This window comes from Aplysia californica, unplaced genomic scaffold, assembly GCF_000002075.1.
Source record: "Aplysia californica isolate F4 #8 unplaced genomic scaffold, AplCal3.0 scaffold00111, whole genome shotgun sequence".
Taxonomy (NCBI): Eukaryota; Metazoa; Mollusca; class Gastropoda; order Aplysiida; family Aplysiidae; genus Aplysia; species Aplysia californica.
The window spans coordinates 257,765-276,964 of NW_004797381.1; the positions used below are offsets into that span (position 1 = coordinate 257,765).

The window sequence follows — 19,200 nt, forward strand, 5'->3', positions numbered from 1 at the left end:
GCAGTATAGTGGTGTGGTATAATTTCTCATACAAAAGCAAGTGACAAGAGTCTTTAGTATTGTGCCTCATGCTATGAAAAACAATTGCATCAACGTACCAGGCTATCATCTATTTTTAATCTGCCAACAAAGCTTTTCAAACTTGAACTATTAACCACATGGCATTGCAATAAAGGGCAAGAGCGAGAGTTGCTGAATAAACATAAAAAACTGACATTGCTCTTCACTTTTCTTTTGCTCCTGTTTCTGCAATCAGTTCAATGTCTCTTTTCCTGCTGTTTATTAAGGTGTGTATGTAAAATCTAACAGCTATCAATGACAAGGCAGCATCCACTGAAATCCCACAACAGGTTCAAATTTTAACAGTGATGCAAACAATGACTGTATTACATAGCAAAAAGAATGACCATCTAGCACAAGTTCTAGATGATATAACAAGTACATCAAAAGTATGTGTAGTTTAAAGAACAATGATACGGTACAGATCTCAGGACAAAGATAATTAATTCAATGCTGCCTGAATTTATCTTCAAACTCAGCAAGGTGGTAACAGTACTGTCAGACAATCTCAACAGCCATGAGGTCAATATATAAAAAGCTTGATACAGTGAGAGAGACTTGATAATACTGACGAAAGCAGGCAGAAAATGCTTTTAAGCATGATGAAAACATCAAGAAGTAGAAAATCACACCAAGTTTGTTTACACATTTTCACCAAAACCCGAGTTCAGTGCAGGTTAAGAGAATTAGAGATATACAGTAGAATATGATATCTCAAACCTTTCAGAAGATATGAAAAGGTCATAAATAATGAAGCAAAATCTAATATTACAAAGTTCAAACTAAAGAGACCGGCATGATCTCTCAAATGAAAAATTTTTAATTGTAGGCATGAACATGAAAACACTTTCCATTTTCAACTTACTACATCGTAAAACTCAGACCAAAGCTTCTGGATCCCCCCCCCAATACCAAGACTAAAATGTTAAGAATCTGAAGAAATCAAGACCCCCTCTCCTTACAGTGAAACCTGCCTACAGCACAGATGACGCCACAGCTAGAGTAAGTAGAACACTGATTACATCACAGCTTAACAGAAGGGGTAGCTTGGGTTCCCACGATTCTTTCCTTGGAAAAATCGCTAGAATACTTATATCTGAGGAATGTGCATTGGCGCAAAGCGAAACAGAGTCAGAGATGCATATTGAACATTTCTAGGCTAACATAACACACAAAGAGAAGACACAAAGCATTCGTTTGAGAGAGAAAGCGAAAGTGAAACATACGATGCGACTCGGAATTTTGCTGTTTCTGAAAAGGAAAACGGAATAACAATTGTGGGAATATTGGCAAAAGAAAGCAGCAAAATGAGAAAACTACAAACTGCCTGGCTGTAGGCAAAATGACACATACATAACACAAAGCATGTCCGCTGGGAAAATTCAAAAATAGTAATACCACCGAGTTGCAAGTGTGCTGTAAATACAATCATTGCTGATCAAGTGTGTATCAGTGACAGATCATTACAAAGCATGGAGAATTTGGCATGGGAGACTGAAGAAAGTATTTCCCTCACAATTATCCATTTAATTTTTCTTTTTATTCCAAATAGCAGCTGATCCAAATGATGCAGTTTAGGCCTCCTGCGTTTTATGTGCAAGCACTGAGCGGGGAACTGAAATTAATTTATAACATTGTTATCACCACGACATACTTTTCTTGCGAGTAATAACAAACAACATGTTTGAAGTGCTGTCACAATGTAGCATGCTTACAACTTGACATGATTTTCCTTGTCAGTAATCAATGCTCGAATGAAATCCACATGATGTCGTGGCAATCAATTCTGTACAGCTGAAAAACTCTTCTACACTCCACCCCCACTTTTCTCCCTTCCACTTCCCTCTCCCCTGGAATTTTACTCTTGATCTTCTTACTCCTCTGTATCATAAGCACACAATTTGTCTTACTTTTTTTTTTAAAGTGAAAAAGACACCAACACAGAATGCAAATTATCTGAAAGACTCAGAAGCAAACAAATTAATAATTCAAAAGTCACAGTCCCATAAAAGCATGAGGTATAAAATTAATCTGTAAAGCGACGGCAAACATCTATAGAAGTGAGCACATCGAGAAACATCTACCAACGCAAAAAGATAAATATGAAAACAAAAAAGAGGAGTAAAACATACCATTAACGCTTGGAAGGCAATCTTCGTGGCTGTGCTGATGGCTTGGCAGATCTGTCAGAGAGGAAATCAGTTGTATTCAATCAGCAACTTTCTTAAAAAGTGTAACATCTAACTGGACACTAATTCCTTCCTTCAAAGTTGTTTTAAAAAATTGTCATTAATTAATACAATGGCAATACTCGCCAGTAGTTAAATAAACCAAAGGTAAAAAGACTAGGGAATTAAAAGAATTATTGATTAAAATTCAAAGCAGACAGGAATGCACAAATGGTGACTGCTTAATGTTGGACTGACAAACACCATTTTGAGAAAGCGACACATGGTCAAGTCTTACACTGAGAAGTCAATGTGTCCCCAGGGTTTGGCAGGACTTTCTCCATAATATGATGAGCGTGAAAAACCCCCCAGTTTCATTGGAGGAAAATTTCAGGGGGCAAAATGAAATCTGAGAAAGTTGAGAAACACTTTGTTCAGCTGGATATATACTTACATCTTCAGCTGTCGAGTTGCTCTCAAAAACATGGCAGGCAAAGGTGGGTACTGAATTAGAACCCTTGTCCTTGTCGTCAGGCACAGCGGGACTGGATGCTGCCGGACGGCTACGAGTGATAAAACCAAACAACCTAAAGAGAAGAAAGAGGTTGGCTGTCATCCAAATGTGCCGCCCACACTTCCACAACTAGGAAAACAGTGCAGTAGAATAGTCTCAACCAGATGTAATCAAGTGGAGTCAAATCATTTTTTTTTGGCAGACAAAAAACTGTTATATGAAGGAAACATAGCCCATGGGCATTTAGAAAGTATTTCATTAAGTGGTAACATTACACCTAAACAGCTCACTGACACCATGAGACAAGGCACTTTAGTGTAACCTACCTGTTGTTGTCTGGGTGGGCTGACCAGAAGGAGATGTCCATCAGGGCAAACTCCACCTTGACCACATTGTTGGAGGGGTCAATCAGCCTGGAAAGGAAACACACAGCGATACACAGAACATGAGTCCCCAACACCATGGAAAAAAATAATGTATTTAAAAAAAAAAGAACTTTAACAAAAACCTAGACAGGGTTCTTGATACATAGGATAGACAGTTCTTTAAACTGCTGGTCTTAACCCCAGGAAGGATGTCACAAGTTCATCACGGGACTGCTAATATTCCAATATCGGAATCTTCAAAACCTTTCCAAATTCCTAAAGAAAGGGGAAAAGGATGGCAGATATTAAAATACAAAAAAAGGATGGTTTTGTAACTGAAATTGACAAATCACTCACAACACTGGACTGAGAACAAAACAGACATATCAATCCGTAAATAAAGCAGAAAATGGTCTGTGATAGATAGGAGATAAAAATTAAAAAACTAAAGATTCAAAACTTGAGAAATATCTGAAAAGGGGCTTCCCTTAACAAAAAGGAAAAAGCACAGAAAATACAAGTTGCTCAGAAAAGAAAAGAAAATATCTCTGAATTTTAAACAGAACATATATCAATTCCCAAAGAATATCAAAAACACACGTTATGCTACCCTGGAAATACAGAGCAGAGAAATGAAGTAAAATGTGCATTCTACTCATCGGTGTGAACCACAATAACTTTAGAGAGTTTAGTGTGTCTGGAGGTGCTGGGTAATAAAAATAGATAGCATTTGTAAAGCGCAAATCCCCGCTCAACAGCAAGCTCTAAGCGCTTCACAATCTATACAATTACCCCAGCAGACCTGAGAGCATTCTGAAACAAACTCAACTTCCTGGGTAAGGGAGTGGACAGTACTGTGTGCACTATTTCAACATAGCGTGGGTGTATTTGAGTGTTTTTGCACTGGTTTTGGGCGTGAGGGGAGTGTTTGTTGAGCTAAGCCATATACAGGAGAGTCATTCCCCTTTTCAACACCCCAATAACCCAGCTAACTAGCTACCTCATTCCCTCGCTGGACACAATCATGAGTGACTCGGTCATCTTGAAGATGTTATGGATGGCTCGGGCAGCCATGATTTGACGGATGGTGGAGTGGACGAGCTGCTCTCCTGGGGGCAACAGACAACATAATGTGAGCATGTGAGACAAGGAAAATCGCTTCTCGTTATGGAAACATTTTTTACGCAAAAAATATACCTCTGACAAAAGAAAAGTGAAAAAAATCATAAAGTTAGTGAAGTTTGATCATTTCAAGGAAATGCTTGAGATTTATACTTTGAAATTCAGAAACATCAAACTTTATCTGAACAGAACACCAATGAAATGCCTTCATACTCCCAAGATTTCTTGTGTCAAACTGGGTATGTTGAAAAAGCCTCAGAAAGAACTACATGCTTATCACAATAAGAAAATAGATCACTTTCATCAAAGTGAAATCTCCTGTTCACTGATCTTTACAGGGACCAACAGAATAAAAGGAAAAAAGAAGTGGTTATTCTCTACTAAAGGACAAAAAATGTCTGAAAGCGAGATATGTGACCTCAACTGAGTCCACTGGGAACAGAAGGCAGAAGCTCATGACTAGTGGAAAAGGAAAGTCAAGACCAGTTATAAGATGGAAGAGAAGGACATAGAAGGAAGGACATATGTGTAGTAACTAAAGAAACAGAAGACTGTGCTACAGTACAAAACCTTAATCGTTTCCTTGCTCTCACTGCCACTAATCTTTTCTAGAAGGAGGTAAAATTCTGACCAATGCAGTACTAAAGCTACCATCTTCTGTGATGGAACAGTGCTCCCAAGTGCCTCTTCTACTCTATACAGCATCTAGGAGCAGTACCTCTGTCCCCCTTAACTTCCATGGAGCCCAAGAATCTTGTCGTAAACGTCTCAGAAAAGGCCGCATTGTCAAAAGCTGGGTTGAGGACGATGGCTGACGACTGGTCAAATGGATTGAGTCTCCTGGGGAAGGGGTGGGGGTGGGGGGAATAGAGTGAGGTGAGAAACAATGAGAACGATAATGCAGAAAAAGCATGAGTAAACATGACATGACTCTCTTGGTCAGTCAGACAGACAGTCATAAGTGACATTCATTCATCATTCACTTATTCATTCATAACTTGTACCTCTACATGATGTGAATATGGAAAAACAACATATCAGAATGACTATTAGACATTAACAGACAGCTATTATCCTTAATATTATTATTACCGAATGACTGATAGAACCACAGACAGAGGAAGAAAACAGAAAGACAAGACAAATGACAGTGGAGAAGTTGCCAAAAGCTGAGAGTTCACACAACATGGGAGGGAGTAATCAAAAGAGCAAGAGATAGAGTTTTCTATCTGAAAGGGAAGCAAAAACCAAGGCAAAATAAACTACGACATATCCTGCCTCCCTCCCACACACATTATACACACACGCATTTCACAGGCAGAAACATGCATGCCCGTGTCATGAGTAGGAGAGTTAAGCATAACAATAAACAGCATTTATATAGTGTTCTATCCATTTAGGAAACAAGCTCTGAGTGCTGAGGAAGAATGACGATGGCATATCAGTGCAACATCTCTGCTGACCATTTGTTGTCTATTGGTGTTTGAGTTTGAGTCTGAGAAAAGAGAAGCACATCTACAAAATAATGGAAATTTAATGCAGGGAAAAAGTAAGACAGACAGACAGACAGAAACAACACAGGGAAAGTAAAGAAGTAGGACCTACCAGCGGCGCCGCCTCCAACCATCTGCGTCTACTGGTGTCATACTACTCCTCTAAATAAGGAAGTGAAAACTAGTCTAACCCACTGACGAGGCATTAAGGTCAGACCACTTGATTGCGACATTTTAACAGGACACATTAGGATTTATTGTAACACTGAAAAGAAGTAGAAGGAGCAGACCATATCAAGGCACTCAAAAACCTCCTGCACATGACAATGGTGAAGACACTACTCCATGAAATAGTGACCTGCTACACAGCAAACAGAGACCATGCGGGTGAGTCAACAACTAGAGCACTCACAACTAAAATGATTTGTTCTCACATCCATGTACACACACAAACACACATAAACACACACACACAAACACACATAAACACACACACACCATCCAGAGAGACCATGCAAGTCTTATCATTATTATACTTTCTACATCTACAAATAATTTATAGTTCTAACATTTGTGGTAAACTGATAGGCATAATAAAATAAAAATATAAAATGGAAAAATACACACACATTCTAAGGAAAACCATACACACATACGTTTAAAAATTGAAAAACACTTCTTAAAAAAATCACCACTATATTAAACTAACACTGCAAATAAAAAATAAAAAATGAATCAACAAGAAGTGCTATGAACCCCATGCTTCCCCCTTCTATTATATAAAAGAGTAAATACCCTCAAGGGTACTCTGCACACATTTAAATAATTGTGCCTTTCACATTTTACTCGACAGATCTTTAAAAGATCATATAGATTGAAAATACCCAAGTCCATCAAAACTTTTCTCTCTGACCTTAACAGAAAAATAGTATTCTCATTGAAATGTGCAGAACAGTAAAAAAAATAGTACTGTAAAGTACACAAGGTAGATTTATGTCTCACACGTAGTAGTTTGTCCAATAAATTGTTTTGGACTACAGTGAAAATGAAAATATCGATTAATATAGAGCTATGAGGTAAGGTGCATAACAAGACCAACTTCTTACTACAGGAAAAAGTTGGTGTATGTACAACCCACTCATTAACACCCAGGTATACTTCTCCAGCAGCGACCCCGCCCACCCTTTTTTTACTAACTTTGGTGGGCCTGACTGAGGAGATGTGACTGCCCTGCTTTCTTCACTGGGAGAAACCAAATCAAACTGGATAGGGGTGTCCAGCACTAAGGTGTCGGTAGCCCCTGAGGACGACAGGCTGGACAGACTGGCTTGGCTGGAGCTGTCCATAGCACACGAGAAGGAGAATCGTTCACATACACAGGGGACAACTTAGAATCAGGCTAAAAATAACTTTGATTAAGATCACGCCGAGAAGTGTTTCCCAAACTTTTAAAAATCAGACCAAAAAGTCCTGATCAAAAATGAAAACCCCATCACATGTGCCACTTTCAAAACAGTGAACAAACATAAGAGTCACTAACTCTTTTCCGTCTCATTACAAAATTTACATCACAGGGTCTCCTAAAATAAGACAAATACATTTTGCCCGTTGGAAAATTCCAATTTAATCTACATAAATATGCAAAAAGAAATTTAATCTGCACACCCTTCCTTCATGCTGACCTGTCAGATACTGGCTGTCAACAGAAGATTCTGCCAAGATAACTAGTATTTGAGCATTTGCCAAAACATGGGGAAAAAATTTGCACTAAAAATAAAACTAGTAGCAAAATGAGTTTTCAAGATTCCTAAATCTTTTTTCAAATGTGGATTGAAAAATAAGTAACAAATCACCATCAGCTACACTGTAGAATTTGGCTGACACCATATCTTGCATATGAACCATATTGTCCAAAATATCAGTGTTTTTAATTTTTAGTGGAGGGTCATTCAAGGCATACTGAAATGAACATTAAATGAATTCATATAAATCCAATATTTATAAAACACTTCCCTTTGGGGACTTAATGAATACATCAAATTTTCATTAATCGAACTTAATTTTGTAAAATTTTAAGCTTGCCTTTGTTTAAGAGACCTCAAAGTTGATCGACTGGAACGTTCTTAGTCTCATCATTTACTTTATATGCTTAAACATTCATTTTCTTCATTTGAAACAGACGAAACTCGCATATTTGCCCATAAATACCATGGAAAAACCTCTCCTACACAAGAAATATGTGCATAAGCACCAGATTATACAGTGCTGTGACAATTCCATTGGTATCTACTTTAAGTCACAAAACGTAATGATTGTGCTCATCTGTGGTTTTTATGAAACCGCATGAATGTCTTTTGACATCCAAAAAGATAATGCATGCTTACATTTTCACATGTCAGTTTTTCATTTAGTCATACATGAAATCCATGATTTTTTTTTTTTACTCACGAGATGCTTTCGAGACAAAAGCAGCGAGGCTATTTTTTTGCGTGTTATCATTATGTACGAGACAAACTTTAAATACCGTTATGTATAATTTTTCAAAATGTTCAAAGTACTGCATAATATGTAACCTAAACCTCATAACAATGGTATTTGGACCCATCTCCGGTTGAAATTTAGAAAAACATCTTATTTTTCAAAGTAACTAACACTTACTAAAGTATTTGATGCCTCCTGTCTTATACATAACTATGACGACATAATATCCAGTTTAAAAAAATACAAAACACCATTTTATTAATCATTTCTGCTTCTGAGTGTTTGTTAATATGAATGCACCTGGTTCTAGCAATAAAAGTGAAACTTTATTGTGCTATTCTTAATTCTTTTTTTTTTAAAATAATGTTTGTCAACACAGTTATAGATAAGTCAATTAACATTTCAACAACAGACACTGTCATATCTCAGAAACTGTTTGGTTACCCTACTTTCTGACATTTAATGACTGTAAAAAACACATTAGGTATACATGCATGGAAAAAATACTACGTCAAATTGATCAACATTATTTTTGGCATCCGTGACCCTCATGAGACTCCCATCTTTTGGCAATTGCTCATATAAGAAAGTTAAAAGATAAATCATTTCAAAGTCTCTTGTCAAAAAGTTAAATGTTCTGCAGTGTCTGACAAAATTAATCCTTTTGGTTACAAGGGCTGCTTGCAATACAAGTGAGATGCTACATGAGGCTCTGTGAGGGAAGGAACGGCTTTCTCAGAGATATTATATTAGCAAATCCGTTCTCTGCCATGCAGAAAAATGGGAAAAAAAATGCAATTTAGTATGTTGGTTTCAAATACAAGCATCAACAAACAACATTTTGGAACCAGTCATTGAAAAGGGCTACAAATTTAGGTTTGTTGAGTAAAGCTGTTGAAATCTCAACCCCAAGTCATCTCTTGTTTGGTATCTTAAATCTTAGAAACTTGTTAAGATTTCTATCTAACAATATTTTGACCTTGCAAACTTCATAGCACCCTGTACATTTCTGCGTTTGATCATTTATTTTTTTCTTAGAAAGACATTCAGTCACCTTGCTACCTCAAATTAGAACTTGACAATGGGTTTGGGAAACACAGACATAGTGTACTTTGTCAATGGTATTGCAAGCCATTTGCACATATATCTGACTGAAATTGAAACAGCTCATTTCTCTTCCTATCTACTGGTTCATCTTTATAAACAACCAGTTGCATTATTCATAAACTGTATTCTGCCAAAGCAAATTTCTAAGAAACATGCAAGAAGAAAGTAATTTTTAGACTTGCAATCTGTAAATGTGACCTGATGGGTCCTTTTATGTCAACTATATAGCTATTTAAAAAAAAATGAGGGATGTATCAGATATCTGGTAACAATAGATTAGTGCAAATAAACTTGCAATCCCAACAACAAGAGGAACAAACTTCAACTTCAAAACAATTTAACATCGAAGAAAAAAATTGTACTAAAACAAATGCATTCAATCAAGGCTTCACTCACAGAAAATAATATAAAATTACTAGTGACAGAGAGAGCACAAACTTTGAAGAGCAATAACACAACAGAAAAGTCTCTTGAAACAAAGATTTTTTAAACAACAAAGATTAAAAATAAACAATGAATGGAAACTTTAAAGTGCTACTAAAAACACCTGAAGGGAACAAAATGTTTTATAATCAAATTCAAATGATAGTAACCGGCGTGAGCTAGATTAACAAGATCACTACACAAAAAAAGCAAGATGAACTTCACAAGAATTGAGAGAAACAAAGAGAGACACAGGCTCAGAGACAAAACAGTTCCATCTACAACTAGCATGTATTGCAGTTGGAACGTTTTCCCCCTCTGGGGGTCTGGACAAGCCATCATTGCTTACGCTATGGGGCTAGGCAGAGGCCCCCCTGAGGCAGCGCTGTCCGACGACTGGCTGTGGCTCATCTGCTGGGGCGGGTCCTACCAAACAAGAATAGAATAGAAAGAAAGAAAAGAAAAGGTATGAATGTGAGACGGGCTGACAAAATGAGTAACCTCTTGCAATCCATGAATGGAGATATCAGGTGAAAACTGACACTGGGGTCAAATTTATAGATTTTCAACCAGTACCATTTTTTCCCCCAAGTTGAACAGGTCTTTTCATTATTCAATACAAACAAATTGAACAAACTCAAACTAAAATTAACCAATTTATTTCCACAGCACTAAAATTAGAAAAGTAACTTCTTTTGTCAGCAGGCTTTCCACACAATACCTTTAAGTTACACTTTAACAAACAGAGAAATAGGTCCACTGAACCATAATTCAGTTATGAAATAGACTAGTGGTGTCTGCTGCGTAATGGTTGGTGTCTTCAGCTCCGATGCAATGGACTTCAGTTTGATGCCTATGTGAGAAAGACATTTTATTGAGTGTCTTACTCTTTCAGCTGCGGTGTACCAGGCACTGCCTGAGTTGACAGCTAGCATCAAAGCCGCCAACTTAAAAAATTATCTTAATCTCAATTTCCGTCATGACAGGAGAACAAAAATATTTGTGTGGCATCGTGGTAAAATAAGGCACATGTCAAAATAATGGAATCGAAGAAACCAACATTTTTCCACCTGTTAAGCAATTTTTATGGAATTGTTTTGGAGGTGGCCCAGCATCTTTTATGCACACTTAAATACACATTAATTCTGCATCGATCAAAGACACAAAAAATCTAAATTTGCAATTTCCAAGGACACTCAAACTTTGGCTGTTTTCTCGCTAATTTTACCTCTTACACTAGGCGATCCCACCTCCTTCAATTGCAGATACCTCGACTTCAGTTCAAGATAAATAAGTAATTTTTTTCATCAAAAGCAAGACAAATGAATTAGCTTTAAGATTATACCGTTAACTCCATATGCCTAAATACTGACAAGCCTCTGATTCCCCCATGTCATGACATAATTGATTGATAAATTAGGTACCTAAATTGTAAGAGGACATATATATTGAAGACACATTTGTAATTATAAAATTTTGACCACCAGTCACAAAAATATTAATATTACCTTTTTCTTGACAGATGCTGGTTTGCCACGGACATATCCTCCATCCCGAACAACGTTGTTTAACGTCGCAATCCACTGAAACACATTTACATCATCATAGACATTTTTATTTTTACATGTGACATGACTGTTCTGAGATTAAAACACTCGTTTCGCTAAACAAACAAATACATTAAAAAATTGAACATTTTTATTGCCTGGACTTTGTTTTACTGAAAACAAATAAGTATATGAATATAAAATAGGATGGGCATATCATTTGACCTAATTTACATTGAATAGATTCTTTTGACATGATATTATTTGCAACTATACTTATCCTAATCTGAACTAGGTGAATGGTTGTCATTATTACACTAGCAATGAAAATCAAATTTAAAAACACACTATTGCTCCATATACCCATCGATGGGTTAATTCATTCCCTCAGTATAGGAGGGGGAGGGAGGTGGGCACTCACCTCATCTCTTTCTCTATAGTTTTCAGCTTGCAGAATAACAGTCCTGGGAAGAGAAAAAGCATCTTGCTTTTTTTTTCCAAAGATACATAAAGAGCATTTTATGTCTCACCCAAAAAAATAAAAAAATCATCATTATTTTCAAGGCTACAAATTATGTACCACTGGTGTGAAATTACAGTGCATACTTTCAAATCAAATACTTTAAACTAAAACTTTTTACAAAACGATTTCTTTACAGTAGCCAATTAGCCAATTTAAAAAACTGCCTATATCAAACTTTCATCAATGCTCATTTTTCTTTGGTTTGAAGATCTTCTTCAACCTTGTGTCCTTTGTACCAATGGCATCAGTAGCAGTGTGGGTTATTAATGAAAAGCTTATTTTACAATAGTAATAAATATGATCTGAGCCCTTTCAAGATCTACCGACACTTGGCGACTATTTTAGCGCATGTTTTTTGCTCCCAGATTAAAACTATGTGTCTACAATACACAGAGCAGTAGAATAATCCTAGACTGGAAATCAAAAGCAGCAGCACTATAGCCAAGGCCACCACTCTTCAGCTCACATCGAGGAAATGTTCCCTTCTAAGACATAACATACGTCAGCAATTCATACTAATGACAATAGACAAAGTGTTTAATTAAACAGAGAAACAAAACCAACTATGGCCACTGCTATAGCAAGCGACATTACTTTTTATTGTGAGGAGAAATCAGCTGGAAGGTGTGCCTCCTGTCGTCAGCCACGCAAGACTCCACAACCACTCCCTCCTCGTTCAGGTCCATCACCAAACTGCCAGCAAACTGCAGACAATACAGCAAAAAGAAAAAGACATTACAGTTACTCTCAAACTCAAATTCACCCCCATCAATACTAAAATAAAGATGTAAACATCATCTCACATTGTAAATAGATACACAAATACATAAATATTAATAAACATGAAATGTGGGAAGATTAAATCAGAAATGTAAAATGCAATCAAAGCCAAGAACCCTCAGCAGTGTCTTCTAAAGTAAAAGACCCTTATTCAGCGGCAAATTCTTTGAAGAACAAAACAGAACGAAATGAACATGACTGATAATATAATCGAAAATACAATATTAATGACTTAACTGTTTATTACTAAAAGTTTGCTGCTTGAGAAAATAACATTTAAAAAGACCGAGAACCTCCCCCACGCACAAACACAACATTAGAAAACCCACGAGCTTACTGTTTACCCCATTGCAGGACCTCCTCCACTTCCTACACTTAGCTACAAGATCATTATCTCATCACTGGCACATTCTCACATTTACAAAGCTTTTTCAAACAAAAATAGAGAATTTCAACAAAAGATCAAAACAGGATCGGTATAATATGACACTGAAAGTAAAATAAAAAACGTGTATTTTTACAGTAATGTGATAAATTACTAACTCCTTCACTATACAGCATATAAAATTATAAAAAAACCTCATAGTGAATGAGTTAACTGACAAAATTAACAGCAAGTAAAAGCTCACAATGTTTTCATGTTTAAAGCCATTGCTGTGGTCATAAAACTTCCTGTTCTACTCAACAATACTGAGTAAAGTAACAAAAAAAAACCCCAACAACAACAAACAAACTAAAATAACACTACCCCTTTATTTCTAAAACTAATTAGAAATAAGTATCAGAAAAATGAAAACTTCAAATAGTATTTGTAAACAGTGGTAATACCATACTCCTACAACAGACATAAAAAAACCTAAACAAACAACATAAAACAGAAGCTTTTCTCAGTTTTCACATGAAAAGTGTTAGAGCATCACATCAGAAAACTGAGTGACCCCTATCGATTCCTAATGAATACAACTGTTTCCACGCTCATATAAAGTTATGTGCTTACTGATGTGACACAAAGTATGCTCAATGGCGTCCTATCTCTTGGTAAAAAAAATCCAATCTCAAGAAACCATAGCTAGGTCCCCTACCCTTGTCATACAACTTCAAGCAGCACGACCTGAACATATGAGCAAGATGGCGGAGGGAGGGTGAAAATAAATCACACTGTAAATTGTAATTGTAAATCTTTTACGTCCCCATCCAAACAATTTAGGTCATCTAAAAGGTGGGCGGCTAGACCTTTCCTGTCGGGCCCATCCTGAAATGAGAGGGATACAATAGTAACAATAGCCAGGCAGACAGATGGAGATCTTTTTAAAAATTTATATCCACACAGGAATTGAACTCATGTCTTCTTCATATGACAGCCTAGGACCTAACCCCTGAAGCACAGATGCCTGTTATGTATCACAAAGACGTTGAAAAACTAGTTAGTGTATTGTTTAACAGTGCTATCAACAAAGTTTGGTCAGATAAGCACCATGACGGGATATGGTTTCTAAAAATCAAAAGTAACAAAACACACAGGAGGAAACTTGTTGATAAAACCACAGGAAAAAACCTTGGGAGTCAAATTCACTTCTATAAAAAAAAATGTTTTTAATTTTTCAAAGCCAAAAAAGATTATGCCTACAAAACCTTGTGACGAGTACCACTGTTCACTCTCATATCACTTATGTTCAGTATGAGGTGACATGAAATGAAATTGTAAAGGTGAATAACTGTAATTCTGTGCACTCTTACTCCTGGACAAAAGCAGCTGGAGGAGCAGGAGGTACTGGTGAGGCTGACGGTAAAAGAGCTTGAGGGCACAAACTTCAGCATTGCTCCATATTAAAATATGTCTACAAATCAAAGACATATTTAAAAGGCTTAAAAGTTTATAAATTTGAGGGTGGGAGGGAAAGCGGAAGGGAGCAGGGGTAAGATTGACTTATGAAGAAAATTATCTGGGTGGAAGACATTTGCAAGACGCTTCCATCAGTTTTGTCCAAACTTGATCAACTCCCCAGCTCCAGAACAAAAGACAATAAAAACCAAATTCAAAATACAAAACTTTTTAGAAGAATTCTTGAACTAAAAAAAAATTAACACAAGTAAATTTCTTTTTATTGTGAAAGTGAAAGAGCTTCCTCAAGAAAAACCATCAAACGAGCGAGCTGCAGTCCTCATCAAAACACGTCTTCATAAAAAACATTCAATACGGTTGGAAGAGCATCACAAACAGATGGGACAAACTTGTAAAGGCATTATAAGTGAAACTGAAAAAAAAGGGAGCAGGAGCAATGCAAAACCTCAGAAGAGGCTAGACCTCAAAGCGGGCATATATACCACTTATTGCTATTCTTAAACAATTTTCTCATTTGTTTTCAGTTTAATAAGTGTGGGAGTTGAAAGCAAAAAACACCTAAAAGAGATTTTACAAATTGCTGTAGACGTCATCACAAAGACACTGGGAAACTGGGAGGGGGGGGTTAATAGGTTTCAGTTCAGAACTGGGGTCAGTCCTTTGTCAGTAAACAAAAGAGTCAAAACAGGTTTCACCTCGCTAAGCCAACCCCAAGACCCAACAACATGCACACAGGGAATTTTAAGTCTAATTATTAATCTATTGATCCTCAACTACTACAAACTTTTAAAACAATTCTTTTAGCATGTCATACTACACTGTATCTTCTGTATACTCATTTCTTTTTTAAAGAGAAAATGACTTGGAACAATGAGGGGGATTTAGGGGAAAAAAAAAAAAGGTAAGGATAAAGCAGATGATGGATTTCAACTGGTTGTCAATTGTTGTCTCCCTCTACTCACATCTGGTTTCTTAAACACCTGAAGGTTCAGGAAAACACATGTAATGAGAGTGGCCCTAAGTGTAGGGGGGAAATTTTCAGTACTACACCACTTTCAATGCAACACATTTTAGTAATAAAAGACACCTTTGACGGTACATCCATCTCAATTTAAAGATAGTGTGGAAAACCTTCAAGGACCCGTTGTATAACAAAAACAAATCTTTAAATTGTGATATGTACAAACCAAATGTTTAGAAATATCAAGCTGGTGCTTGACATTTCAACTAGAAAAATTTACGTCTAGCCAAAATTTGATTAATTTTCATGCTTTTGATATGGCAGTTGGCAACATGGTACACAGACCTAGTCCAGTCTTTACTTCTCCCATCACGAAACAGTTTTTACTCATTAAAAATTTAATATTGACTACTTAAGCGTAAGACTCTGTCATACGTCACTTTTCAAAATGACATGGCAGTCTTACACCAAGCAGTCAATATGTTCTAATTTATCACTTTTTCAACAAAGGTGTGACTGCTCCAAAAACTTTGTATAGTCGTGGCTCAGGAACAGGCTCACATCTGGGTTAAGTTAAGTACAGCCCTGTGTCCTGTCAGCTGATCTAATTGTATGCTGGTGAGAAGCACAGCTGTCACCTCTTCGCTCAGCAGACAAGAGGGTTCAGAGTGCGCAGTTATCTTCAAATGCCTTTTGTGTCAAACAAAAAACTTGTTGATATTATATAATTGAAATCAATGAAAAACAAACTGAGGCTAGATTGATTATTATTTGTTCTAAATCCGTATTAGACTTGCATTCTAAAATCTGTTAAGCTATCTCTGTGACTTCTTTTAAGATTCATTTATTCATTCAATCTGCCATCCAGTATTTGTGTGAGTGTGTGTGTGTGTGTGTGTGTGTGTTTGTGCGTGTGTGTTTGTGTGTGTGAGCATGTAGGTATAATGTATGTGTGTGTAAATTGCATTTTGATTCAGGAAGATAGACATAAATGAGTGTGGATATGAGTATGAACGGATATTTTGTTACCATGAGTTTCAAGATCCCAATCAGTGTCCGCATCTATACCAAAAGAAGGGCAAAAGAACAAAAGGGACCTAATATAGCAAGCATAAAGGCGACTGTAGAGAGATGTTTTGACCTGAGCAACTCTACAACAAAAGGGCACAACACTACAGTCCAAACACTGGAGCACAGGGTGTGTGCATGGGTGTGTGCATATGTCAGTAGGGTGCGTTTGTGTATATTAGTATGTACATGCCAATGTTTTTATGTATACAAGTGTCTGTGTGAGTGTGTGCATATTAGTGTATGTGTGTGTGTGTGTGTGTGTGTGTGTATGTGTGTGCGCATGTGAAATCACTTGCAGCGTATTGAGTGCAGGAATTCTTTACAAATTAACATATGACAACACAAATCTTCAAAAGACAAGGAAAAATCAACATGTTAATAACTGGTCAACTAAATAAAAAGTGTTTATTACATCAGGCAGAATCAGGTCTGAGTCTGTCTCTTCACTTCACACATTGATATGTGAATTTAGCAATCCATTTCAGTGCTGCATTCATTTTCGCTCTAGAGACAACATTAATTTCTTCAGTCTTTGAAGTTCAGCCTTATGTTCCAAGATCAAACATTACAAAAAATATTTCAGTCTGACCAAATTTGCACCTATATCGCTGAAACAATCTTTCTTTACGTCTTTCTTGACCGCCACGAATAGATAAATCTTTAGAATATCATGCCAACTTACCTCCTCCTTCGTCTGGCTCATGAGGTTCCCACCCTGAGTGAAGAAATACATACGGTCCCACTTGGTAGAAAGCAGGACTTGTTTCCTGAAACAGCAAAACATCAACTCTTGTGAAATCTTTCTTCATAAAGCAGCATCGGTAGTATAGTGGTAAGGCTACCGGATTCATAATTGTGAGGTTGGGGGTTCGGGGGTTTGAGCCTCAGGTCCGACGTTATATCCTTGTGAAAGGCATTTTACACAAATTTTCCTTGCTTCACCCTGGTGGGACTGAGTACCCGGCCATAGACGGCGAAAGATCTGGTCGGTATGTTAGGGTTTCAGCGCCTATAAAATGGCACCTTGCATTGTTCGCTTCCCATGAAGTTGATATTATTTCAGAATGCTATCAGCTCTGCTGGGTAATAATGTAGATTGTAAAGTGCACAGAACTTGCTGTTGAGCAGTAAGTTGAGTTATACAAATGTTTTCTTTTTAGTTTTAGTAAGAGTTTTACGGAACTTGCAACACAATAAGGTCATATAAGTGCCAAAGATTAGAGGTGTTGCAAGAGAGTAACAAACACAAAAAAGGAGGAGGGTAGATAGAGGCATTAGATTTTTTATAGGAAAGAAGGAGCAAACCACGCCAGAGCATCCGCCAACCACCCATCAAATGATTTCAGCATTCATTGTGATTTTTAAAAATATAAATAATAATAATAATAATAATTATTATTATTATATCAGTAGGCAATAGGCACTGTTCAGTGATGACAGACGGTGGCGTTTGTGCTCTTTCAGCACATTAAAAAAAATATCCTGTGTTGAAGGAGCTGTAGTTAATCAAATTAAGCCAGTCGGTAAGAAACAGTGTTGTTTGCTGTGAGAACAATGAAATGAATAATGATAAACTATCAGGAAGGCAACGAAATCCAACTTTTTATATGTTTGTTTTAATATGAGTTTTATAGCACTTGCAACACAATTAGGTCATATAAATGCGGAAGATTAGGGGTATTATAAGAGAGAAACAAACACAAAAAAGAACGAGGAGAGATCAGGACAATAGATGCTAGTTAAGAAAGAAAGAGTAAACTACACAAGAGCATCCATCAACCACCAACTCAACCTTTTAAAACAAATGGAATGGGCATATATTCTTGAGATATTAAGAAAGGAAGATTTTGTGCAAGTCAAAAGGAAGAGAAACTGGGTCAAGGCAGAAATGAAAAAGCTAAGGCTAAAAATTTTTTTACAGAACAAACAACTTCACCTGCTCAAAGTCAGTAACAGCCCTTAAATCACATAGCAATCTCAAACTGAAGATACTATATAAGTAGCTCTCCATAATGATCAAAATCAAATTTTAAAAAAATCCTGTGCTCAGATTGAAACCACTAATTACCATCTCTTCATAGCATCACATAAAAACAAGAAGACCAAAATATAGAGACACTAGTCTTTGCGCATAGAGCTAGCATTACAATTAACTATTCATTCATAATATCATCAGTTTCAAAAGTACAGAAATCCAGGTTCAGGCAAACTGAGAATTTTCAACGTTTTGGCAAAGCATATCAATGAAATCTCAGCAAAAAGTACACGAAATCTAACTTCTGCTTTAGTTTTAGTAAGTGTTTTACGGCTCTTGCAACACAATAAGGTCATATAAGTGCCGAAGATTAGAGGAGTTACAAGAGAGTAACAAACTTAAAAAAAAGAAGGAGGGGAGATCAGGACGAAAGAGGCTTGATAGGAAACAGTGCTTCCACCAGCTGAAGCTGAAAAGTAAGGAAAATTCTGCCAGGGGTCCCGGTGGGGGTTCAGGGGCCGAAGACAGACAGACGGAATGAGTGAATGATAGAAAGGAGGAAATTGGCACAAAAAGTTCGCCAGATTTTTATCAATCCACAGGTTAAAATGTACTGCCGACAAGCCCGAAATGAATGCATGGGGCATAGTGGAATAATGGCCAATTGCAGGAAATGCGCAATCAGGCAGGTTTCTATAACATTAACTTATTGCCGAGAGAATTACCGTAAATATCCGTAACTTATACTAGTACTAGACGATACGAAG

At 36.8% G+C, this 19,200-nt stretch overlaps 1 protein-coding gene across 1 annotated transcript in view; it reads right to left on the reverse strand.

The window, feature by feature from the left end:
* The window catches only part of LOC101856645 (DCC-interacting protein 13-alpha), a gene marked incomplete in the record, with an annotated part of 38,010 nt that overhangs the window by 8,762 nt on the left and 10,048 nt on the right, over positions 1-19,200 (reverse strand). The window contains 11 exon segments of the mRNA XM_013081014.2: positions 2,193-2,243; positions 2,683-2,815; positions 3,069-3,155; positions 4,108-4,216; positions 4,948-5,069; positions 6,920-7,060; positions 10,083-10,159; positions 11,242-11,316; positions 11,702-11,744; positions 12,398-12,507; positions 17,141-17,225. Coding sequence (XP_012936468.1) covers positions 2,193-2,243; positions 2,683-2,815; positions 3,069-3,155; positions 4,108-4,216; positions 4,948-5,069; positions 6,920-7,060; positions 10,083-10,159; positions 11,242-11,316; positions 11,702-11,744; positions 12,398-12,507; positions 17,141-17,225 — 1,033 coding nt within the window.